This window comes from Mus caroli, unplaced genomic scaffold, assembly GCF_900094665.2.
Source record: "Mus caroli unplaced genomic scaffold, CAROLI_EIJ_v1.1 scaffold_12259_1, whole genome shotgun sequence".
Classification (NCBI taxonomy): domain Eukaryota; kingdom Metazoa; phylum Chordata; class Mammalia; order Rodentia; family Muridae; genus Mus; species Mus caroli.
The window spans coordinates 8167-35815 of NW_018391061.1; the positions used below are offsets into that span (position 1 = coordinate 8167).

General features: G+C 34.6%; 1 protein-coding gene across 1 annotated transcript in view; it reads right to left on the minus strand.

Annotated features, from left to right (window-relative positions):
• Positions 1 to 14789: 14789 nt before the first annotated feature.
• LOC110288972 (chitinase-like protein 4) overlaps positions 14790 to 27649 on the minus strand; it is an 18567-nt gene continuing 5707 nt past the window's right edge. The window contains exons 2-13 of the mRNA XM_021155193.1: positions 24575 to 24604; positions 23182 to 23211; positions 22540 to 22676; positions 20864 to 20878; positions 20450 to 20550; positions 19639 to 19804; positions 18974 to 19098; positions 17059 to 17182; positions 16653 to 16838; positions 15732 to 15851; positions 15508 to 15649; positions 14790 to 14821 (exon numbers count right to left, since the gene is read on the minus strand). Of these exons, the coding sequence (XP_021010852.1) occupies positions 14790 to 14821; positions 15508 to 15649; positions 15732 to 15851; positions 16653 to 16838; positions 17059 to 17182; positions 18974 to 19098; positions 19639 to 19804; positions 20450 to 20550; positions 20864 to 20878; positions 22540 to 22676; positions 23182 to 23211; positions 24575 to 24604 (1208 nt within the window). The remainder of the gene's footprint in view (positions 14822 to 15507; positions 15650 to 15731; positions 15852 to 16652; positions 16839 to 17058; positions 17183 to 18973; positions 19099 to 19638; positions 19805 to 20449; positions 20551 to 20863; positions 20879 to 22539; positions 22677 to 23181; positions 23212 to 24574; positions 24605 to 27649) is intronic.

The window sequence follows — 27649 nt, forward strand, 5'->3', positions numbered from 1 at the left end:
GCCTCCCTGGTATGAAACCTACTTGGTCAGGATGGATGATTGTTTTGATGTGTTCTTGGATTTGGTTAGTGAGAATTTTATTGAGTATTTTTGCATCGATATTCATAAGAGAAATTGGTCTGAAGTTCTCTATCTTTGTTGGGTCTTTGTTTGCTTTACATATCAGAGTAATTGGGGCTTCATAGAATGAATTGGTAGAGTATCTTCTGTTTCTATTTTGTGGAATAGTTTGAGGAGAACTGAAATTAGATCTTCTTTGAAGGTCTGATAGAACTGTGCTCTAAACCCATCTGCTCCTTTGCTTTTTTTTTTTGGAAGACTATTAATGACTGCTTAAAAAGTTTTTTTTTTTTTTTTAAAGCCAAGCACCACCCAATTCTTATTGTGTCATAATTCCTAATTCTCTCAAGACAACTTCTCCCCTGCCTTTGGCTTAGAGCCAGGCAAGTTCTTTAGAATCTTATTCCTCTTAAGAGATCAATACCCATGGAAGAACTTTGTTAATATTTACTCTCTCCTTTTTGAATAATAGGCTGTGCCTAAACCCACTTTAATTAGTCAGTGTCCAAGACTATGCATTCAACCATAATGATCCTAGTCTTTTCTATGTACTAAACTGATATTTTTTTATCTATGAGTTACACAGCTAAATCCTGAGGCAATAGGTTTATACTATATCTCCCAACATACCAATGATTAAAACTCACACATAAGTGATAAAATAACTAATTTGATGCATTAATTATACTGAACATTTATGAATGGTATCCTCAATAAATATGAATAGAAAACTCTGAAACTACAGGACAAAGGGTAGAAAGCTTTTAATTCCTAGCAGGTTAGATAGTTTGCTTAATACTCTGTTTTCTAATGTAGGAACCAACACTGATAAAGTCGGACCAATATGTCTGCCCAAAGATGTGTTAAACAAGATCAACAGCAATATATATGCCAATGAGAATGGACAAACTACACTAAGATTCAGTTCTATATAATGAACTGCAAGTAGAGGAGTGCTGAGAATGGGACAAAATACTCTCTAATGAAGGAACACACCAATTACTTATTGAATATCAAATACCAAAATGTTTCATACAAACAACATTATATCAACTGAGCAGGTCATATTTTAAAAGTACATATATATATATATATATATATATATATATATACTTTTACAAATGCGTTTAAGGCATGTAAAATAAGTAATAGGGGGACCAGACAAAGAATTGAAGTGGGCAAAGAGAATACATGAAAGGATTTGGAGGTAGAATAAAATATTACTTATAATTTCAAAAATGGAAGGCAAAAAAATAGGAAGAAAATTGTACTGAATTCTCTTAATAGTAAGTACAGGGATACTTCCCAAATTAGGCTAAGTTATTGTGATTCATTGTTTTTTTTGAGTATATTTTATTTATCTTTGCTATCATAATAATTATATGATTCATATATACCTATGTATTCATATTATTCAGAACAGATATATAATGGCTCAATTTAAACATTGTTACTAGTATAAATATGATTATAGTTAGTACAAAGATGTGCCTAATTTGCTTTCCTTTTTATCTTTCTTGCTGACACAACCTGTAATCACCTGTGAAGTGTTTCTCGGTGAGAGATCACACACACCTCTTTGGCATGTAGAAATATTCATGAGGTATCTTTTATAATAGTTGATGAAGTAATTCTTTCTGTATTGTGGGTGTACAATTATCTGGACAGAATTTCTCTAGGTAGTGAACATAAAATGACAGATGATAGCTAGGTAAGAACAAATGAGGAGCCATGTTTTATTCTCTCTAAGGTCTGGACTGTGTATGTAGTACTTTCAGGTGCTTCCTGACTTGTATAAAATAATGGTATGTGGCCTGAAATTTAAAGCCAAACAGACTATTTCTGCCTTAAGTGGCATTTTTTTTGGAGGGTGAGAAATGATACAGTTACATAAAGTCCATATCCTAACTCTAAAATAAAATAAGAGCTTTTGTAATTTATTCATGATTTATTTTTCAAAAGCATTATTATAGAGAGGATTAATACAAGATTTTTGTACTCCTGTGAGTGGGAAAGAAACAATGATGTCCTAATAATTCTAGGTTGAATAGGTAAATTTAAATCACAAAATGTTTAAATAGAGATGATTATGTGATTGTCCATAATCCCAGGCAAGGGGGGATGTGCTATGATAAACTTTTGCCTATAACCTGAGTGTTGTGTCATGTCACTCCTTAAAATAAAGACAGAAAAAAAAATATGTGATAGAATATCTATAGGGATTATGAGCAAGAGAGTATTATTCAATGGAAAAGAGAGGTCCAAATTCAGAAAGTGTTCTGCTGAAATCATGGCAGAGAAGAGACCTTGAAGAGTGGCATATAAATGGTAATTTTAGGGTAGAATGTTGATAATTTTGGAGAAATCAATATTTAATAAAACTTGTGAGTATCACAAGGTGTTTGGAAGTATTGGAGTGAATTCTAAACATAGAATTCTAAAAGTATTTATGTGGCTGACATTGGCATAAAATTGCCATTTGAATGTAATCATTCATATGCAGCAGCAGGAGGGGATAGCTTTCCTAACTATGTATGTCAAGAGACAGAATGGATGGACTAGAAAGGACTTGGGGATATTAGATGCAACATGATTTGACCCACAAATTTCCTCCAAAAAAAAAAAAGCCAAAAACACTGGAACAATGTCCAAAGAGCTGCCCACAACATCCAAAATGCCCTAAGATAATGTTCTCATGATTAAGGTAAATGAAGGAAGGGAGTGCCATGTCTTCCATGGAATCAACTTCATTATTTTTCAATGTGAATGAGATTTGCTTAGGTATAAAATATATACAATAAGCATTAATTCTAATATCCAAAGATATGCTGAGTCCCTGGAACTGCTAAGATGGTCTTAGCTGGACGATTAGTGCACAAGGTGAAGATATACTCACTTCTTGGAAACAGCTACTTTGTCTGAACCAGTGATAAATGTTGCTGGTTATGTAATAAGGGAGCTTATTCAACAGTATGAAGCTATGGATTAAAAGATTACCCACAAAGACTTCCTGCTGCAAACTTTCCATTTTCAAAACATTATGAAAATCATGGTCTCAGAGTATATAAAAAGCCAGCAGAGGCTCTCCAGAAACAATCTTGAAGACACCATGGCCAAGCTCATTCTTGTCACAGGTGAGTTGATAATCTGATATAGAACTTCAGTGTTGCCTGTTTTTTCTCTCACAGGATCTGACAAGGAAGCAATTTGTACACTACAGATCTATGCTTTTCCATTCTTTGTTATTGCAACTTTTCTTTTCAGTTTTCAGTGCTTCCTTAGGTCTGATAAGTTTATGGGCTCAAAGGATACTTCTGCCTTCACTGATACCACAGCCATAACAGTAATAGCTCACCTTCATTCAAGGCTTGTTTGCTCTGTGTTTCCCACTCATTTCTTACCATGATCCCCTTGCTGTATCATGTGTCTGAAATTCCTATTGTGTTTATTTGCATGGTGCTGTTCTAGAATAACTTTTTCAGAGACAGGCAGCAGTAGAATCTGAGATAGAGCTATCCCAGATTTGTTTGCCCTTCTCCTTTCAGAATTATTTTACATTTATGCTACTTTGTTCTTCTCCATTGATGACTGAAATTGACACATGAAGAAGAATTAAGTTAATCATAGAGCTAGAATCAGGTGTTTTAAACCAAGTTTTTTCAAAATATATGAGTTGTTTTAAATCTGTGCCCCTCAACAGTTTTCAGTTTCATAAATTCATTCAAATGAAGGATGAAGCTCAATGTTCAAAAAACTCACAGAAGAGGTGCTCTACTTACATAATGATTCAAATCCAGAATCTCTGCATTGAAGAGGCACAGTCAGAACACTCTGCAATAGAAATCCAGCCATACCTACATAACAAGTTTGCCTGACTTAAAAAGCAAATCAACACAAAGAGAAAANCTCTTCAAAACTAAACTTCTCNNTTGTTGATAAAAATGGCATCTCAGACAAAATAATGTATATCTGTGGCACAGTTTCTTGACCGTTTGTTGCAAACAATTACCAAATTCAAACGATTTTGAATGGTGTATTTTAGATGCTGTCTTGGCTTGGGGAAGGCTTGGTGCTTTACAGGTCTGGAGACTGAGGCTACTATATGTTTGTTCACTAATTAGAGGACTTGTGAAAAATTCCATTCAGTATCACTTGCAGAGGGAACAGATTTCAAATTTTATAATAATTAGGATATAGGAGTTGGAACATGAGGACGTTTCCTTGTTTTACTGATCACTATAGATTTTAATGGCGTTGTGTCTTCAAGGTCCATAGCTCTTGTAACTGTAGTTTCTAGGGGAAGTAATGATCATGAGCCAGTAGGATGGCCCTGTAGGTTTTTTTCTCACTAAATTTCATATAAAATGATCAAAAATCTTGAACTTTATGTTAAATGAGCCATAGCTCATTTTAATAGGTATTTTACTAGGCATTTACTTCATCAGAATAAGAGATACGTTACTAACAGGGAAATGTGAAAGTCTTATGCCAACCCAGCATATAATAAATGCTTTTACAAGTTGGTGATGTAACTTTCAAGTAAATAATCCTCCAAACATATCTCCCTAGATTTTATTAAGTCTTATAAATGGTAATGAAACCATAAAGTATTATTTATTCTAAAATGAATACATAAATTGAACTTGCAAACTTAATAAACAGGCATAACTTTCCAGACTCCCAAGAACACTGATACTGTAAAAGTTTTATACTGGTTCATCCTGACAGTTCCATGTACACAGAAATAAGAGTCAAACTCAAAATGCATTTATAAATCCCTTGTACAGATAGCTTGACTCTTCTCTAATTAGATATCACATAAAAGATACCCTTTATTCTAACCTATATCCTGCCACATAGCTAGTTACCTGTGTGCAGATAGTAAGCATCCATCTCATTGTCCCATCGTCCCATCTTCCCAGCAAATATCTAGTGCCTGGTACTAACCTAGAATCTTCCAAGCTTCCTAGAAGCCCCACCTTTCTTTCTTACTTAAGATATAGGTTATCAAATTTATTATCAAAAGGAACCACATCCATACAGAAACAACATATTTTCTATATATTGTAACGTATTTATATACGAAATTTTCATTACCTTTGTATATTATATGACACCATGTCAATACCATACAGAAAATACAGATAATATTCTTTGGAAATTCTACAGAAATTAAGAGGAAGATGTTATCAATAAATGATAAAGAATGGATACGTTATTGAGTTTTAAGAATTAATATTGGGGTTGGGATAAAAAATTACAATGGACTATGTGTGCTCTCTTGAAGTTGTAAGTACACAATTTTGCTTAACTTGAAATTTAATATGATATACTAGTTTCAGAAAGAATTTGAAAGAGTAAACTGGAATGAATTCTAAACACAAAATCCTAAAATTATGTGGACAATATTGAAGGAATGGAAAAATTTTACAAAAATCAACTTACATATTAGTGTCTGGGAATGGTTTCTACTTATTTTCTATCAGCATACATACAGAACACTAGAGGAAGCTTCTGAGCTGGAAATGGAACATGCTTGGGCCCATTTATCCTTAGAGAAAAAAATGTCTAGTAACCCTACCTAGAAACCTTTCTACAGTACAAGAGTTGCAGAATATTTATAAAGTGGCCATGAAAAAGATAAATTTTCTCTAACACTGGCCTTAAGACTTTCCTGTGACTGACTGAAAACAGTTAATTGTTTTACAATGGCTAAATCTTGCACTAAATCATTTCATTAGTTCTGAATACGAATTTGGCTACATCGGAAGCATGCACAATAAAAATGAATTGCTGTATCCGAAAAGAATATGCATTTCTGGGTCCTTCCAAATTTATTTAAAATGAATTATTTCGTAGGTTGATAGTTTTCATCCATCTTAGGAGTATGAGAGGGGACACTTTTAGTTATATGGAACCATAAAAGTGTTGGTCAGATATTAACAAAGATAAGTCAACAGTAGGAATCTATTGGACTCATAATTGTCCACACACGTATTCTAGCAAAAACTCACTACCTAGAGAATGTTGTAATAATCAGGGTCTGAAATGATACAAAAAGCCAACTGAATGAAGAATTCTGCAGCAGTCCCAAAGACATCATAGCCAATCTCATTGTTGTCACAGGTAAGTTGAAAATAAGACATAGAGCCATAGTCTTGCCTGAAAGAAACAGTATTAACTACACAACAGTATGTTTTCTAATTCTTCATCTATCATTTCAAATTGTGTCAATTTATTCAGGATTTTCTAGCTCTCATAAGTCTATCTTCAGGGACAACACTCATGCCTACATTGATGCTGCAAGCTCAGCACTAATATCTCACCTTCATTCCAGGGTTCTTTACAGTTTGTTTTTTGTTCAGCCATTCATTACCCTACACCTCTTCCTATGCCCCATTTCCTAAAATGCAATTTTGTGACTTTATTCTAATTGCTGTCCTGGAACCTATTTTAAGGGATGGGAATGAGTAAATTCTGAGAGAGAGCTGTCTTCATTTCTTGCTTCGTATCTATTCAGCATCATTTCACATTAGTCTTCCATTATTCTTTTTCTTTGAGGATATAGATCTGTCATAGACAGACAGTTATCTGAAGAGTTAGTTAGTCACTGTTTTATTCAAGTTGTTCAAAACTCATTATAGTCTTTACATCTGTGATTCAGAAACATGGTACAGTTCAGAAAGTTATTTGAATAACTTGATTCTCAATGTGCAAAAAATCAGATTAGAGGAGCTTTAGTTTATAATGATGAGTCACACCTAAAACTCATCACCTAAAAGGCACAGTCAGAAGGTTTTCCAATACAAAATCAGATTTGTGCAACTAATGAGACATCATTTATTCAAAGTACACACACACACACACACACACACACACACACACACACACACACACACACTACAAGAAAACAAAAATGCCATCAACAGGAATAATTCCCATCCTAAGCTGCACACTGATAGTCCAAACTGATAATTGGAGTCAGTCATTATGTTTTCTCTGGCAACTGCATGTGATCAATGTTTTCAAACATCCAAAAGATTCCTGGAGATACTCAGTTATGTGCTTTAGATGTTGCATCAGCTGGAGAAAACTTGATTCATTACAGCTCCTAGGACTAAAATTCATACATATACAAACATTAAGCAGGTGAAACTCTGAATAATTTCATTCAGAAATGTTTCTAGTTCTGGTAGACTTAATGTTGGATAACAATTTGGACACTGAGGGTGAAATATGAAATATTGATAGGTTGTACTACAGGGTAAAGCAAATTTTGGAAGACATGATCACGTTAAGGTATCCACATTGTTGAAGCAATATTTTTTTTTTTTTTTGCAAAGGTATTCTTTTGTATGATGTAATGATCTACAGGTAGTAAGATGGTCTACAAGGATTACAAATTTTATTTTATGCCAATTGTTATGCTTATACCAATTTATCCAGCACAAGAAATGTGTTCTCCCTCTCTTTCTCTATTTCTAGGCCTGGCAATTGTTCTGAACATACAGCTGGGTGAGTTTTTGATCAAACTTTTCTTCAACATAAATCTTTAATACTGATTCATTATTTTTATTGTGATTTTCTGCTACTCATTATTCATTTTCATTTGATATACAGACTCAAATATCAAGAGATAATTGGTTGGTAGAAATGTAGTAGATTTTCCTCTTGGGTAGTAGAATCATATCAGTTTTCTCTACTGTCTTAACTAATGAGCTGTGTTGAGAGTTTTGAAATTGACAACTTTTGGGTTTTACAGATATTGTACTTTTCTCTTTTTTTTTTTCATGAGGCTTAAAAATTTAACTGAGTTTTGACTACGAATTTGTTACAATTATAAGCATTGGCTGGTTAGTAAGTGATACTCTTTTGCACAAATATCTGCAGCATTCATCTCTTCCTGACTAGAAAATGTCTGATACTAAACAAAGAAAATAATAAACGCAAAACTGTTAGCCAAAGTTAAGGAATCTACATCAAGACACTATTCCTCTGATAACTTTCCATAGGATCTACCTACCAGCTGATGTGCTACTATACCAGGTGGGCTAAGGAGAGGCCAAGAGAAGGGAGTTTCAAACTTGGTAATATTGACTCCTACCTGTATACTCACCTGATCTATGCCTTTGCTGGGGTGCAGAATAATGAGATCACTTACACAAGTGAGCAAGACTTGCGGGACTATGAAGCATTAAATGGTCTGAAAGACAGGTAAGGACAGAGATATCTGGTGGGTATTAGTGTTCCAATATTTGCTTTATCTCAGTTCTTCCTAAAATGTATGTCAGAATCATCAAAATTGTATGTTGATTCCATCAATGTATTCTTCAGTTTTAAATTGAGACAGGCTGTACCTTCATCCTTATTTATTTTATCACTAATGTGCTTGGATTTTGCATATACATCTGTATGTCTCACAACCATATGTTATGCCACTCCATATTTTGTAAGTAGGGTTCTCTCTATACATATTTCTTGAAATATTCTTCCTGCTTCATTCCGCTGTTTGACCAACACTATATTTCTATTGCTCAGTTAGAATCATCATTTAATGTTCACATTGTATGTGTTTAAATATTATAGATATCATTTGTACTTCAGACCATATTTTATTTGTCTGTCTTACACCTATTTCATTTAATACTATGCCCATGAGTTTCAAAAATATATTTCCAAAAAATTTTAATTTTAATGTTTGAGTAGTGTTTCTGGATATATGTGAAACACAACACAACACATTTGTCCTTCACCTAATTCTTGATGATTACTGTGACTTAAGTTGTATTTGTGAATCAAGCTACAGTTACTCTTGACACACTGCCTCCTCTTGAAAACCTTGGGTATGTGTACTTTGGAGATAAACTGAAGAATGAGTTTTTTTTGATCATGTGGCATGGCAGATCTACCATTCTGAAATGTATTCATAATGATTTTCTGTGTAACTGTACTTAGTTATATTTACACCAAGACTGTACAATTTTTTACTTCATTCATATACTTGATGATATTGATTTGGTTTTATCTTCTACTGTTATAGCTGCCTAGAGAGACATGAAAAGATAGGCCAATGCAGATGAAATTTAAATTTTCTTTTAATCATAGTGTTAGGTTTGGTAAATTCAACTGTTAAACAAGTGTCTTTCTTTGAGAACCGTGTCTCAGGATTTTCCTTTTTTACAAAATGGTTTTTATTCTTGATACCCAATTACTGATTTATGCATTTTATATTAATTCATAGTCATATTATATTTTGCAACTCACACCAGTCTAAACCTCTAAATCTGTATTCAGTTTATTTCATTACCTACTTTATTTGTTAGAAAAAAACAACAAAGCTATTTTAATCTTTCATTAGTAACTTGTAAATTTGCCATACATAATAAAAATATTCATGGTCCAAATCTATCACATCGAGGTTTCTCCATGTTCCTTCAATACTTTAGAAGGTTCATATCTTATGTTTACCTCCCACTCCACTTTCAGGTTATTTTGTCTGTAGTGTGAACCTGGGACACAAGTTCTTGTAGAATTACTTATGTGAACACTATTTTCCTAGGAACCTTCTGCCCTGGGAATTCTATCACTTAAAATTACAAAAAACTGGAATAACAAAAAAACCTAGGGTAGCAAAAACTCTTCTCAAGGATAAAAGAACCTCTGGTGGAATCACCATGCCTGACCTATATCTGTACTACAGAGCAATTGTGATAACAACTGCATGGTATTGGTATAGCGACAGACAAGTAGACCAATGGAATAGAATTGAAGACTCAGAAATGAACCCACACATGTATGGTCACTTGATCTTTGACAAGGGAGCAAAAACCATCCAGTGGAAAAAAGACAGCAATGTTCAACAAATGGTGGTGGCACAACTGGTGTTATCAAGTAGAAGAATGTGAATTGATCCATTCCTATCTCCTTGTACTAAGGTCAAATCTAAGTGGATTAAGGAACACCACATAAAACCAGAGACACTGAAACTTATAGAAGAGAAAGTAGGGAAGAGCCTTGAGGATATGGGTACAGGAGAACAATTTCTGAATAGAACAGCAATGGCTTGTGCTATAAGATCGAGAATCAACAAATGGGACCTCATAAAATTACAAAGCTTCTGCAAGGCAAAAGACAACTTCAAGAAGACAAAAAGGCCACCAACAGATTGGGAAAGGATTTTTACCTATCTTAAATTAGAAAGGGGACTAATATCCAATATATAAAAAGAACACAAGAAGGTGGACTACAGAAAATCCTATAACCCTATTAATAAATGGGGCTCAGAAGTAAACAAGGAATTCACACCCGAGGAATACCGAATGGCTGAAAACACCTGAAAAAATGTTCAACATCCTTAATCATCAGGGAAATGCAAATCAAAACAACCCTAAAATTCCACCTCACGCCAGTCAGAATGGCTGAGATAAAAAATTCAGGTGACAGCAGATGCTGGCGAGGATGTGGAGAAAGAGGAACACTCCTCCATTGTTGGTGGGAGTGCAAGATTGTACAACCACTCTGGAAATCAGTCTGATGTTTCCTCAAAAAATTGGACATAGTACTACTGGAGAATCACACAATACCTCTCCTGGGCATTATCCAGAAGATATTCCAACTGGTAAGAAAGAGACATGCTTTACTATGTTCATCCAGCCTTATTTATAATAATTAGAAGCTGAAAAGAACCCAGATGTCCCTCAACAGAGGAATGGATACAGAAAATGTGGTAAATTTACACAATGGAGTACTACTTAGCTATTAAAAAGAATGAACTTATGAAATTCCTAGGCAAATGGATGGACCTGGAGGGCATCATCTTGTTTGAGGTAACCCAATCACAAAAGAACTCGTACAATATGTACTGACTGATAAGTGGATATTAGCCCAGAAAATCAGAATACCCAAGATATAAGATACAATTTGCTAAACACATGAAACTCAAGAATAATGACGAGCAAAGTGTGGACATTTTGTCTCTTCTTAGAATTGGGAACAAAACAACCATGGTAGGAGTTACAGAGACAAAGTTTGCAGCTGAGACGAAAGGATGGACCATCTAGAAACTGCTGTATCCAGGGATCCACCCCATAATCAGCTTCCAAACCCTGACACCATTGCATACAGTAGCAAAATTTTGCTGAAAGGACTCAGATATGGCTGTCTCTTTTGAGACTATGCTGGGTCTGGCATACACAGAAGTGGATGCTCACAGTCAGATATTGGATGTATCACAGGGCCCCCAATGGTGGAGCTAGAGAAAGTACCCAAGGAGCAGAAGGGATCTGCAATCCTATGGGAGGAACAACAATATTATATAACCAATATCCCCCAGGAGCTCGTGTCTCTAGCTGCATATAAATTAGAAGATGGTCTAGTCGGCCATTAGTGGAAAGAGAGGCCCATTGGTCATGCAAACATTATATGCCTAAGTACAGGGGAACACCAGGGCCAAGAAGTTGGAGTGGGTGGGGGAGCATGTGGGAAACTTTTGGAATAGCATTGGAAATGTAAATGAAATAAATACCCAATAAAAAAACAAATTGGAAAAAATTACAGAACCATATGTTAAGAACAAAGAAGTACATAATTAAGAACAAAGAAGTACATAATTCCTTTTTTTTTTTTTTACACAATCTACACTTCCTGTGTAAAAGATATCATAGTGTTGGAAACATCAGTGGTGTGGTTCATCTTTTCTTTGTCAGAGTTTTTTTTTTTTTTTGAAAACAACAAAATCTACAATCTTTGCTAATTACTTCAGGAAGCTAGGATTGTGGGCTATTAGGAGGTAAATATCCCTGCTCCCAAGATCATAAATGTTTGATATCTATAAATTTTTTTTATATTTAACAATAAACTGAACATTTATTTCCACCAATTGACATGTTAGGCAGTTTATTCATACCAATGGTCTAGAAGACTCAGGTGACATCTTCTTTATGTAGTAACATTATCTTTAGGAAAAATCTAAGCTATAATTTCAAACTGGAAATGAGTTCAATACAAAGTCTTATATCTAACAATATTGCTCACATGCCTTTCATCAAAACTAAATGGATTACTGAAAGCAATGCCTATTCCTACCACAGATCACAGAAAATGAATCTCTAAGGAAAGGGAAGGAACCTAGTTAGTTATATACTCCATTTTTTATTGGGTTGTTTGGATTTTTGGTGGTTAGATTCTTAAGTTCTTTATATAATCTGGATATTAGCCCTCTGATGCTCTACAGTGGAGAGAGTGAAATTGTAATGTCCACCTCTAGTGGTGGAACACGATATCAATTGGAGGGATAGGATTGCCATCCCACTGTCATAAGCACTTTCCCAGAATTTGTCCTGTCAGAAGGAACTTCAGGGACAAAATTAGAGAAGAAAATAATAGAATGGAGATCCAGTGACAGGCCCAAATTTGGTTGTAGCTCAAGGAGAGGCCCCATGGCCTGACATTTTTACTTATGCTGTGTTGTGCTTGTAGATAGGAGCCTAGCATGAATGGCTTGCAAGAAGCCCAACAAGCAGTTGAAGGACTGTGCTGTAGATAACTAGCACCCAACCAATGGACTAAAGCTGGGGACTTCTGTGGTTGAATTCGGGAAAAGCTGGAGGAGGAGGGCAACCCCATGGGAAGACCAGCAATCTCAACTAAACTGGAACCCTGAGAACACTCAGACACTGAGACACCAACCAGGCAGCATACAGTACTTTAGATGAGGCTCCCAACACATATACAGGAGAGGCTGCTTCGTCTGTCCTCAATGAGAAAGAATGCACCTAACCCTGGAGAGACTTGAGGACCCAGGGTATGGGGAGGCTTGCTAGGTTGCAGGTAGGTGAGAGGAGTTATGGGAAGTGAAGTGGTCAGGGGGCAGACAGAGAGTGTGATGAAGAATGGACTGTAAAAAAAGAATTAAATTAAAGAATATAAAAAATAAAATAACACCAATAATTCAATGTAGTCACTGTCAGCAGTGGGCTTTGAAGTTAGGAACTAGGGATAGACATGACACTCACTGGGTATATCCCTTAGTTACACTTTTCTAAAATAAAACCTATAATGTGAATGATCAAATATGTCAAAAAAGTAGTGAATTATGTTGTTTTTCAATTTTAATGCATATTTCTATATATACCTAAGAATTCATAATATATATTTAAATATAGGACATATTTTAAACGTAATATATGATATGAAATGTATATCATATGTATTATATTTATGAATAGCTTTCTAATACTTAAATATAATTTAAATATATTCAACATCAACTGTTCTACCTAAGAAATCTGGGAATCTCTGCTCACATGCGTAGAGCCTCACGAATAGACTTTTTTTCTACCTCTAACTGAATCAAAGTTTATCTACTCTTGTATTCATGATGGTGGAGTTCTCTTTTTTAATACATGGTATAGCAATTTTATTTCCAGGTATTCATTCAAAAACTAAAATTTACATTGAAGAGAAATTTGTAAATTGTCCAGAGTAATAGTCTGACCTACAGATAATGAAGAAATAATTAGTATTATTTGGGGGATAAAAAGCTTAAATAGAGTTAATTGCATGCAATTTACATTAAGCTGAATATGGTGATGAATGATAAAATATCAAAGATCTATAAAGACATTATTGTTAGTGTCAATACAAATTCTCAACTTGATAAAATATGTATGTGCACACAAATATCAGGTTTGGAAAATCAAAGTCAGAATAACAAAGAAGAATGAGTATGTCCATGACTGATATACAAATGTTTGAAAGTGGCTGAGTTTTAGTGATACCATGAGTCCTGTGATAAACAATGTTGTAGGATATTTTGGTGGTACTGTTTGAATAACATTTTAATACAATAATGAATATGTCTGAGAGATATCAAATTCATCCAAAGAAGGTGAGTATTGTAAAGTCTATATTCACTCCTAAAACAAAGTGTGCAAAATGACTTAAAATCATTTGATAATGAACGCCAAGTAAACCAAAAGAGAAAGAAGTTAGAAGTTGTGGGAAACAAATCTGACGCTAAGAAACTTGGTGTTTTGGGAGGAATGTGTTTCAATCTCAGTATGCAGAAAGTAAATCATGAGGAACATTTAGAGGTCTTCAAAAGCTGTAAACTCAAGAAGGGCTCAAACAACTCTGTTTTATCAAGACCTGTATAAAACTGACTTGGAGTGCATAACTAGTTATGTCAAATTTCACTGTGTGTATGTTGTAATCCTGAGACTACTGTAGCTACTTCTGGATTATAGACAAAGCACCATAACGCATCCTCTTCATGTTGTCATTCTCAGTCTGAACCAATCATTAAACATTTCCATCTCAAAGCCTGAAGCCAAATAGAAAATCCAGAGAAAATTGGTTTAATCACTACTTCCCACAGCCATTTTATTACTATAACCCTATGAGCAGAAATGATTTCCTCAAAATTTCACATGAAGCACTGCAGATGCTGATGCTTTGAACATGGAATTTATTATGAAAGCAAGGAAGGTGGTTTTACAGGAAGCAAAAATGTTCAGAGCTTAGCCAAAGCTGACAGATGAAGATAATTTTTTGTTTCTTCCCTGCTGGTATAGCAGACAAAACATATATCTTAGTTCTACTCTGGGATTCAATTCAAGAAAGATCGTGAGTTAGTTCTATTATTCTCCATGTAAGCATGATGCAGAATCCATAGTGGAAAAACCGTTGAATTTGCTCTTCTTCTGAGAGTTTCAAGTAGAAATCATTGTCTAAAGCTCCCCTCGATAAGGGGCCTTGCAGCCTGAAACACACAGAGTAAGACACAGCAGTTACCCTGGAGGCAAGTGGGAAAGAAATCTACAATCTAGGATCTAAGAAAGCATTTTACTTCAGTGTCTTTCAGTTTATATCAGACAATAAATCCAGACATAGTATTTTGGGAATTTACAACATCATCGCAGTGGTTAACCTATTTCCAGGTTTCAAAATCCTACCTCAGAGCAGGCTGGACTAGCAATTAAAAATATTGCTTTTACCATCCATGCCATAAGCAATACTTCCTTGATACCCAGTGGGTAAACCAGTTTGTTAAAAATCTCAGAATAAAGTAGAATATACAATCAATATGGACAGACACATTCATGCCAGTATTTACAAAGTATTTCTGAAAAAAAGTCCCAAAGGATGACATGGCTAGAAGAGGAGAAAAATCTGATAGCAAGGGTGAATATAGTTTCTGCAATCTCATAACATGAATAGTTAATAGTCCTCGCAAAACCTGCCTCACATCAAGGTATTCCTGGTTGCTAATAAGTGTGCAACATGAGTTAATGGAATTGAAGAGAGGGGCGAGGTGTATATAACTTTTAAAAGAGCACATCAATGAATGGGAAAATATGACTCAGGAGTTAGATTGGGGGTATTCAGGCAAGCTTTGAGTGAATGAAGGGTATTATATACTGTGCTTAAAACTCTAGTGTCTCATACTTGCACTGTGTATATAGAGATCGCTCTTTAAAGTAGATGTCAGAGGGAAACGTCCCTGGTGACAGAAAGAACCACTGAAGTCATCCATGTCCAGGGGCCAGACCACAGCACCTCCTAAATTGTTGTCCTTGAGCCACTGAGCCTGTTGAAACAGAAGACATTTAGTCACTTGATTTCCTGGGAATCAGACTGCNATCTCANNACATTCAATGTTCTAAGCTTACCTTCAACTTGAAGCTCCTCACATTGTCATAACCAACCCACTCATTACCCAGATAGGCATAGGGTACTTCCTGGGTGGCATCAAAGATCTCAGTGGCTCCTTCATTCAGAAATGTACAAATCTTTAAATAAACAGATTCAAATCTTGTAAATATTAATTCCAAGAAGGTAAAAACATTCAAGTTATTTATCATTTCTCCATTCTCGTATGGAGTTTTCTCTATTTTCTAAAAATGCTTTAATTGTCTTAGAGTTAAAAGATATTTCCCTGAGTTTCCTGGTCCTACAGGCCACAACTAGACATTTCCCCAGACTAGGGATGTAAACTAATTTGAGGTGCATCACTAGTCCTCTTTAGAACATTATTACTTTCTGAAACATTGTCCTGATTAATAGCTAAGATAGTAGTATTCAAACGGATGATTCTTATATCCCAGGTTCCTAAAATTTGATATTCTAAGTATTAATTATGAGGGTTCTCAGTAATCTTCTTAGCTTATACTGCCATAGTGTGATTCCATCTATGTATACACACTTCTGTACATTGAATTTGAGGTCAAGTATATCAAACTAGGCAAGGACACAATGGAATATTAATGCTTGAATTATTTTTAAAATGATCCCATGTTGCCCTCATACTTGTTCTGTATTTTTAGAATCAACCCCAGCAGTAAATAGACATACTATAGTCATATTTATGAATATTATTTTTTGGTATGTTGTACCAACTTGTATATTCTAAATTACCTCTCATTATTAATTACATGAATGTATACTATAAAATATGTAAGCACTTGTCATATTGTATCTGCTTAGGAAGAGTACATACTGTCTACACTAAACATACACTTCAGGTGATTCCAATTCTCAAACATAGATATGGGTCTGTAAATCACTAAGCACACTAAAACCAATATACTGACCTCAAAGTAAGCCAGGAGTCCTTGTTCATTTGTGTACTTTCCTGGTGGTCCAGCACTAACAGTAGGGGCACCTATTCCATTCTTAGAAGGGTCACTCAGGATAAAGGTATGCCCATATGCTGGAAATCCCATAATGAGCTTCTCAGAAGCTCCTCCATGGTCCTTCCAGTAGGTAATAATTGAATCCTGTAGTGACAGAAAGTAAAATTTTTGCTAGAACCTCTGGAAACCTGTGTTTATATAGGTTAGTTCTCCCTTCTTGTATCTCAAATTGTGTGAATTTATAGGTAAAAAATAAAATCTGTTTTCCAAAATGGATTACTTAGTTATAATTTTTCAGATAAAATAAATGGCATAGGCTCATGCATTAATTTCTCAATTCCATTTGAATCTGTTAATGTCTTACCACATTTAGATCAGCACTCTTTCCAATGTCATATGGAGATTTATAGAGGGGACTATTTTCCCCAGTGTAGCCATCCTTGGAATCATGGAGATCATATGTCATGACCTGAATATAGTCAAGAGACCTGGAGTAAAGGAAAGTTCTTAGAATCAATGTTTCTGTTAATTTTCTTCAAGTTCATCCTTGTATTCTTCCCTAATATACATTCTAATATATGCATCATTTTTCTTCCCATGGACTCCTGTGTAGTTCTCTGATTTCATTTTTCTACTGCTATGTGGGCTGAAAGACAGGTTTGTGTAAAGTTATCATCTGCCAGTCCAAAGAACAAAAATCAAGCAAAGGTATAAATAGACCATCATTGAAATAAAACAGTTAGGAAGTAGATTGTTAATAAACTTAAGCATGGAGCTTGGGGGAGACTAGGGAAAAAATCATGACTTGGAAATAAATAAAGGATATAGAAAAGATAATCTAGTGAATATACTAACTTGTAATCTAAAAATATATAATATTCACAGTTGAATAGATGTAATATGAATCAGTAATACTGCTACTGCAAAGAGACATGAGCTATTAAATGAAAACATCAGTGTCAGGCATGTTATACTTCTAATACATTATTTTTGTACGGTCATCATAGACACCAAAAATAATCCAGCATATTGTAAAAGCTCTAGGATGTTCACCATAACTTGATGCTAAAACCATACTGATGAACAATGCACATTAACTTTAGACATAGCAAAATCAAACCACCAAGCAAATAGTACAGATAGGGAGACCTTTGGCTCCATTCCTGTATGTAGCACAGGATAGCATTGTCTGGCATCAATAGGAGTANAGGTCTTTAGTCCTATGAAGGCTAAATTCCCCAGCATAGGGGAATGCCAGGGCAGTGAGGAGGGTATAGGTTGGTTTGAGGGGAAGCTCCCTTATAGAAACAGTTGGCAAGGGGTTGTGATGGGGGTTCCTGGAGGGAAAACTGGGAAAGGGGATAGCATTTGAAATGTAAATACATGTAGTATCTAATAAAAATGAGAAAACATTTTGTCATAGCAGCTTGTGTTATATGCACAATACTTGCATGATATTATGTCTCACAAAATTCTAGCACTTTGGGCATGAGTTCTAGACCCAAGCCCACCATATTATAAAGAAGGTATTACTTAATGGCTGCAAAATGAATCAGTTTCAAGCTGTCTTAGGAATGAGGCCTTTGGTAGGTGCCTGTATTCTCATGGATGAGCCATGAGCCAGGTGTATATTGGATTTAGAACTTGTGTAAGGGAAGATTAACTTCATTAAAAACTGAAAGCATTTACCCTAGAACTCCCTGTTACTAAACTACCAATCAAAGAAACCACATGGTGGGACTCAGGGCTCTAGCTGCATATGTAGCAGAGAATAGCCTAGTCAGTCATCAGTGGGAGGAGAGGCCGTTGGTCCTGTGAAGGTTCTATGCCCCAGTATAGGGGAATGCCTGGCTCACAGAATGGGAGTGGGTGTGTTGGGCTATAGGGGCATGGGAAGGGGTTAGGAAATTTTCAAGGGAAAACTAGGAAATGGGATAACATTTGAAAATGTAAATAAAGAAAATATCTAATAAGTAGAAAACATCTGAAAGCCAAAAACCTATAATTCAGAAGAATATACTTACAGCTATTAGGATGATTTACAGAGGAAGCTATTAGTGAATGTATATGATCAAAATGCATTATATTAATGTATGAAATGATTCTATAGATAAACACATTATATAAGACAAATAAATATAAAGTTAGAATTCTTTCTTAGGACCATTTTCATTCCTATGTAGTCAAAGCATACACATAACAGTGCCTTGAAGCAACCAATAAATAAGTGACCTCTGCTTAAACCTGCACAGGAGTCCTGAAGATGGATTCTCACTTACTGAGACAGTTCAGGGATATTGTAACCAGACTTGATTAAGTCTATGATTCCTGCTCCTGTGGAAGTGAGTAGCAGCCTTGGAATGTCTTTCTCCACGGATTCTTCCTCAAAAGCTTTACGCATTTCCTACAAAAAGTACAATGTACTCACATGTTGTTTCATAGTTTTATGATAACTATGAGTCATGTAAATTTTTTCAATGGACGTTTACAATTTATTTTTACTTTATTGTGTAAATACCTCAATAAATCATTGAAATTGATCATATTAATTTATGGCAACCTCATTTGTATAGAAATTTAAAAAACTTCTGGCTTATAAGGATTGAACTATGCATGCAAACAACAAAATTAGTTGTGAAACTTACTAGCTATGTGATCCTGGAAAGTTACTCAAACACTCTCTGTATATTAATGGTTTTTTTGGTAACATGAAGATCATGACACATGACTCACTCCCCAGAGGGCATATTATGATGTACTATTGTTCTTGAACAGCATGGAAAGTAATGTCTCACATGTTTGTTGAACAAAGGACTCATAAGTTAGGACACACACAGTGCTGAGATTCTACAATTCTGTATTTTTTGGTTTAGTAAAATTCATAGTTCTTGAAATGGAGAGATTTAAACCTTTTATGAACAAAGAATTTTTCCAATTGACTGACCTGCACCAGAACACTGAAGAGGTGTTTGTCCTTAGGAGGGCTTCCTCGAGACCCAGGGTACTGCCAGTCAAGGTTGAGGCCATCAAACTTATATTGACGGAGGAATCTGATAACTGACTTAATGAATGTCTGACGGGTCTGAGGAGTAGAGACCATGGAACTGAACCTTATGCATATTGAAAGAAGTTAGCGTTAGACTTCTATGACATGGATACCTTGGGCACAAAACAGTTCACAGTTGATTTTTGACTCTTTGTCCTTCACCTAGGTGCCCTGTTTCTCTCCCATCCTCCCTTTATATTTACATCACCTATCTAAATAATACCCTTTATTTTCCTAGCATCATATTAACTACTAATAACTTTCCCCGGCATTTGAAATTTATGTTCATCCTAACCCATATTTGTCTTCAAACATTCCAAGTTCATATCTAATACACAAAAATCTCTTTCTAATAAGGGGCCATAGTTTTATTTCTTGAAAAGTTAGTCTAGAGCAAAATATAACATCTGTCTGTGCTGGAGAACATGAAATACTGTAAGTGAATGACTGTTCATTTATTAGTAAAAAAAAATATTCTCATAGCATGCATCCCGAAATATTAGGACAAATGTGAAATTTTGAAGGACATACATGTACATGGGAAGAACGTTTACTGTTTATTTGAGGCCCTATTAAAATTATTTACATATTAACCTACATACTCAATTCATTTCCTTCAATTTCCTTGCAAAATGTGAAATAATCAACATGTGATTTTACATCTCTAGCTCCCCTACAAAGTCTAGTAGTCCATGTTTATAGAACTTACGGGGCAGGTCCAAACTTCCATCCTCCAATGGCCAGGAGAGTTTTTAGCTCAGTGTTCCTCAAAAAGGACAGAAAAAGCAAAATATCAAAACACTTGGCATCCTTTATATAAAATATTTGTGCTTTTTATAAATTACTCATACTAGTCATTTTTCTGACATAACATTATAGAAGTTTTTCAATATTGAGTAATACTTAATAGTTCTTCATTATCATACTTTAAGCTCAGGCTACTTAAATAATAGTAAATTTCAGACGTGATTACCAAGTAGTGTAGTGACTACTTGTCAGTTCAAGTAACTTAGAACCATAATTAACTCACATTCTCCCTAGTAACAAAAGTGACAAGTATATGGATCTTTATTATTTCTCAATCCTCATCAGTAAATACAAACCATTCCTTTTGGAAGTATACATCTTCACTTAAATACTTTGTTTGACACATCAAATTCCATAATAATTGATTAGCAACTTTGAGAAGACATTAAACTTTTAGGGTCCTTGCCTTTCCTCAGAGATTCATTTTCTATGATCTGTGGTAGGAATAGGAATTGCTTTCAGGCATCTACTTATAGTTTTAGTGAAAAGCATGCCAGGGATACTATTGGGTATAAGACCTTGTATTGAACTCATTTGCAGTTGGAAATTATACCTTAGATTTTTCCTAAAGTTAATGTTACTACCTAAAGAAGATATCATCTGAGTCTTGTAGACCGTTGGTATGACTAAACTCCCTAACCTGTCAATTGATGGAAATAAATTTTCAGTTTATTGTTAAATATAACAAAACTTTTACAGATATCAAACATTTCTGATTCTTGGGAGAAGAGATATTTACCTTCTAATATCCCACACTTCTAGATTCCTGAATTAATTCATAAAGATTGCAGTTTTGTTGTTTCTCAAAAAACAAACAAATGACAAAAAAAGATGAACCACAACACTGATGTATCCAAAACTAAGATATCTTTTACAAAGTCAGAGAAGGTAATAAAAACAATCACGTACATCTTTGCTATTAATCATGTGGCTTTCTACTTTTAAGTGACAAAATTCCCACAGCAGAAGGTTCCTAGGAAAATAGTGTTCACACAAGTAATTCTTACAGGAAGTTGTGACCCAGGCTCATACAACATAAAAATATTACCTGAATGTGAAGTGGGTTGTAAACATAAGATATGAAGGTTCTAAATAATTGAAAGAACATGGAGAAATCCCCATGTGGTTGATTTGGACCATGAATATTTTTATTATGTATCAGAAATTTACAAGCTACTATTGAAAGATTAAAATAGCTTTGTTGTTTTTCTTTCTCACAAATAAAATTAGGGAAAGAAATAAAGTCAATAGAGAAAGGAGGTTTAGACTAGAGAGAGTTTCAAAATGTAATATGATCATGAATTAATATGATCATGCATAAATCAGTAATTGAGTTTCAAAATGGAATATGATCATGAATTAATATGATCATGCATAAATCAGTAATTGAGTATCGAGAATATAAACCATTTTATAGAAAAGGAAAATCCTTGGAACAATGTCCTCAAAGAAAGACTTCTGTTTAACAGTTGAATTTAGCAAACTTAACACTATGATTAAAAGAAAATTTAAATTTCATCTGCATTGGCCTATCTTTTCATGTCTTTCTAGGTAGCTATAACAGTGGAAGATAAAAGCAAATCAATATCATCATGTATATGGATGAAGTAAAAAATTGTACAGTCCTGGTGTAAATATAACTAAGTACAGTTACACTAAAAGCATCCTGAAAATCTTTTAGAATGGTATAATTGCCACATGATCTAAAAACTCACTCTTCAGTTTATCTCAAAATACACATACCCAGGGTTTTCAAGAGGAGGCAGTGTGTCAAGAGCAACTGTAGCTTGATTCACAAATACAACTTAAGTCAGAGTAATCATCAAGACTTAGGTGAAAGGACAATGTGCTGTGTTTCCTATATATCCAGAAGTACTACTCAAATATTAAAAGTATTAAAATTGGTGTTGTTTCTNTGGAAATGTATTTTTGAAGCTTGTAGTCAAGGTATTAAAATAAATAGGTGTAAGACAGACCAATCTGCTTGTGGACGTTGTACATCGTGGTGCGGAGCCTAGTGCGCACCACGATGTACAACGTCCACAAGCAGTTTCCAGGTTTGAAACTCCCTTCTGTTGGCCTGTCCTTCACCCAACTGGTATAGTAGCACATCAGCTGGTAGGAAGATCCTGTGGAAAGTTATCAGTTGATGTCCTGATGTAGATGCCTTATTTTTGGCTAACAATTTTGCCTTTATGACCTTATTTGTTTAGCATCAGACATTTTCTTGTAAGGAAGAGATGAGTGTTGAAAATATTTCTGCAAATGAGTATCTCTTACTAACCAGTCAATGACTCGGTTGCTTACAATTGTAACAAATACATAGTCAAAACTCAGATACATTTTTGTGCCTCGTGAAAAAAAAAACCCAAAGAAATGTACAATATCTGTAAAATCCAAAAGTTGTCAATTTCAAAACTCCCAACTCATCTCATTAGTAATGACAGCAGAGAAAACTGATGCTATCCTACTACCCAAGAGGAAAATCTACTACATTTCCACCAACCAATTATCTCTTGATATTTGAGTCTATATATCAAATATAAAGTAATTATGATTATCAGAAAACCACATTAAAAATAATGAATCAGGATTAAAGATTCATGTTGAAGAAAGATTTGATCAAAAACTCACCCAGCTGTACATTCAGAAGAATTGCCAGACCTAGAAAGAGAGAAAGATAGGGAGACAACATTTCTTTCCCTGGATCAATTGATATAACCATAACAATTGGAATAACATAAAAGTTGTAATCCTTGTAGACCATCTTAGCATCTGTAGCTCATTTCCTCTTGCAAGAGAATTTATTTTGGCAAAAACAAAAAAAATACTGTTTCAACAATGTGGGGACCTTAAAGTTATCATGGCCTTCAACCTTTGCTACACTCTCTAGTCCACACTATCAATATTTCATGTTCCTCCCTCAATGTCCTAATTGTTATTCAACATTAAGTGTACTAGAACTACAAGAATTTCTGATTGAAATTATTTATAACTATACCTGCTTAATGTTCATACATGTATGAAACTTAGTTCTAAGATCTGTAATGAATCAAACCTTCTCCAGCTGATGCCATATCTAAAGCACATAAGAGTATCTCCAGGAAACTTTTGGATGTTTGAAAACATTGAACACCCACAGTTGCCAGAGAAAACATAATGACTGACTCCAGTTATCAGTTTGGACTATCAGTGCNCAGCTTAGGATGGNAATCATTCCTGTTGATGGCATTTTTGTTTTCTTGTACTGTGTATGTGTGTGTGTGTGTGTGTGTGTGTGTGTGTGTGTGTATGTGTGTGTGTGTGTTTTGAATCATGGTGTCTCATTAGTTACCCAAATCTGGCTTTCTATTGGAAAAACTTATGAGACACGGTGAGTTTTAGGTTTGAATCATCATCATGAATTAAAGCTCCTCTTATCTGATTCTTCTAAACATTGAGAATTAAGTCATTTGAATAACTTTCTGAAACTGTACAACATTACTGAATCACATGAACAGAGTATAGTGAGTTTTCAGCAACTTTATTAAAACAGTGACTAACTATCACACTTGGAATAACTGTGTGTTTGTATAGGACAGATCTATGTCATCAAATAAAAAGGATAAAAAAGGACAAATGTGAAATGATGCTGAATAGAGAAGAGGCAAGAAAAATAGACACTTCTCTCTCAGAATCTACTGATTCCCTTCTCTTAAAATAGGTTCCAGGACAGCAATTAGGATAAAGTCACAGAATTGCATTTTCAGTAAGGAGGCACAGGAAGAGGTGTAAGTTAATGAATGGCTGCACAAAAGACAAACAGTAAAGAATACTTGAATGTATATAAGATATTAGTGCTAAGCCTGTGGCATCAATGTAGGCATGAGTGTTCTCTCACAAGATGGACTTATGACAGCTAAAAAAATATCCTGAGTAAAGTGACACAATTTCAAATGATAGATGAAGAATTTGAAAGCAAAATGTTGTGGAGTTAAAACTATTTCTTTCAGCAAGACAAAGGCTCTCTCTCTGATTTTCAACTTACCTGTGACAACAATGAGCTTGGCTATGATGTCTACAGGACAGCTATAGAATTCTTCATTCAGTGGGCTTTTTGCATCACTTCAGACCCTGATTATTACGTTTTCTAGGTAATACCATATTTTATGGTAGAAAGTTTTTACCATAATATGTGTGTGGACAATTATTAAACCAATAGTTTCCTACTGTTGACTTATCTACTTTAATATCTGACCAACAATTTTATAGTTCCATATAACTAAAAGTGCCCTGTCTCCTACTCCTAAGATGGGTGAAAACTATCACCCTAGGAAACAATTCATTTTAAATTATTTCGACAGTTCCCAGAAATGCATATTCTTTTCAGATACAGGAAGTCATTTTTATTGTTCATGCTTCTTAGCTATTAATATTCTTATTCAAAAGTAATAAAATGATTCAGTTGCAAATTTAGGCACTGTTAAACAATTTACTGTCTTCTTTCAGTCACAGGTATGTCCCAAGGCCAGTGTTTGTCTTTATCTTTTTAATGTCCACTTTGATTGATTGATTGATTGATTTACTATTTTTATTTGATATTTTCTTCATTTACATTTTAAATGTTGTCTTCTTTCCTTGTTTCCCCTCTGAATATCCCCTATGCTTTCCCAACTCACCCTGCTCCCAAACTTACACACTCCCATTCCAAATCCTGGCATTCCCCTACACTGGGGCATAATACCTTCACAGGACCAAAGGCCTCTCCTCCCATTGATGATCGACTAGGTAGGTCATCATCATCTAGATATACAGCTAGAGCCACATGTCCCACCATGTGTTTTCTTTGATTGGTGATTTAGTTTCAAGGAGCTCTGGAGGTACAGGTTAGATCATTTGATGTTACTCCTATTGGGAATCAGACCTATTTAGCTCCTTGGGTATTTTCTTTAGCTCCTTCATTAGGGACCTTGTGCTCCGTACAATGGATGATTCTGCCAACTCTTGTACTGTAGAAAAATTTCTAGGTACGGTTATTAGACATTTCTTTCTCTAAGGATAAATGGGCCTATGCATGTTCCATTTCCAGCTCAGAAGTTTCCTCTAGTGTTCTGTATGTATGCTGATAGGAAAAAAGTAGAAACCATTCCCAGACACTAATATGTAAGATGCTTTTGGTAAAATATTTCCATTCCTTCAATATTGATCAGATATTATTAGGACTCTGTGTTCATTCCAGTTTACTCTTCCAAATTCTATATGAAACTAGTATATCATATTAAATTTAAAGTTAATCAAAAATGTGTATTTACTAATTCAAGATAGCACACATAGTCCATTGTAAGATTTAATCCCACTCCCAATAATATTAAATCTTAAAATACAATAACATATCCATTCTTTACCATTTATTGATATCATCTTCCACTTAATTCCTGTAGAATTTCCAGAGAATATTATTTATATTTTCTGTATGGTATTGACATGGGATTATACACTCTACTAAGGAGGTGAAAATTTGTATTTTTCATTGTACATGAGCACCTTACCATATAGAGAAAATATCTTGTTTCTGAATGGATATGGTTCTTTTTGATAATAAATTTGATGACCTATATATTAGGTAAAAAAGAGGAGGTAGGGATTCTGGGAGGCATGAAATATTCTAGGTCAGTACCAGGTATTAGATTATTTGCTGGGAAGATGGGACAATGAGATACGTACATGATATCTCCACATAGGTAACAAGAAATGTGGCAGGATGTAGGTTAGAATAAACAGTATATTCTATGTTATAGCAATAAGACAAGAGCCAAGCTATCTGGACAAGAGATTTATAAATACATTTTGAATCTGACTCTTATTTTTGGGAGTATGGAACTGGCAGGATGAACCAGTACAAAACTTTTACAGTACTAGCTTTCTCATGAGTCTTAAAAGTTATACCTGTTTAATAATTTTATAAGTTAACTGTATGTATACATTCTAGGATAAGTAATATTTTATGGTTTTATTACCATTTATAAGACTATACTAAATTTAGGAGATATTTTGATAAGAATTATTTACTTGAAATTTACAGCAACAAATTATAAAAGCATCTATTATGTGCTGGGTTGGCATAATAATTTCATGCTGCTCTTTTGTAACTTATCTCTTTTTCTGATGAAAGAAAGAACTAGTAAAATACCACAGAGATGAGCTATGGCCTATTGACTTAAAGTTCTAGACTATTGATCATTATATATGGAATCTAAGGAAAAATCCTACTGGGCCATCCTACTGATTATTGATCATTACATCCCCTATAAACTTTACAGTATATGAGGTATGGACCTTGAAGACATAATGCCAGTCAAACTCCTCCACAGTGATCAGTAAAATCTGGCAATGTCCTCATGTTCCACTTTCTATGTCCTAATTGTTATAAAATTTGAAACCTGTTACTTCTGCAAGTGATATGGAATGAGATTATTCACAAGGTCCTCTAATTAGTGAGCATACATATAGTAGCCTCAGTCTCCAGAGTAGTAATCAACCAAGCCTTCCATAAGTCAAGACAGCATATAAAGTATGCTATTCAATATCATTTGAATTTGGCCATTGTTTACATCAATCTGTCAAGAAACCATGCCACATAAATAGAATGTTTTGTCCAAGATGCTATTTATAGCAACAAAGTAACAGTTTATTTTTGAAGAGGGTTTCTCTTTGTGTTGATTTGCTTTTTAAATCAGGTGTCTTATCATGTATATTTCTATTGGTGAGTGTTCAGTGCAAAGATTTTGGATTTGAATCAGTATGTAATCTACTGATTACACCTCTCAGATTCTACTCCGGCCTCTCTCTGAAAAAGTAACTGAAATAAACACAATAGGAAATTCAACAGGTGGCACAGCAAGGAGAGCAGGGTAAGGAATGAGTAGGAAAGGAAGAGCAAAACAAGCCCTGAATGAAGGTAAGCCATTATTGTTATGGCTGTGCTACCACTGAAAGCAGAAGAATTCTCTCAGCTCATGAATTTATGAGAGCTAGAGAAACCCTGAAAATGGAAAGAAAATGAGCAATTACAAAGAATAGAAAAGCATAGAGCTGTAGTGTACAAATTGCTTCCTTGTCAGAT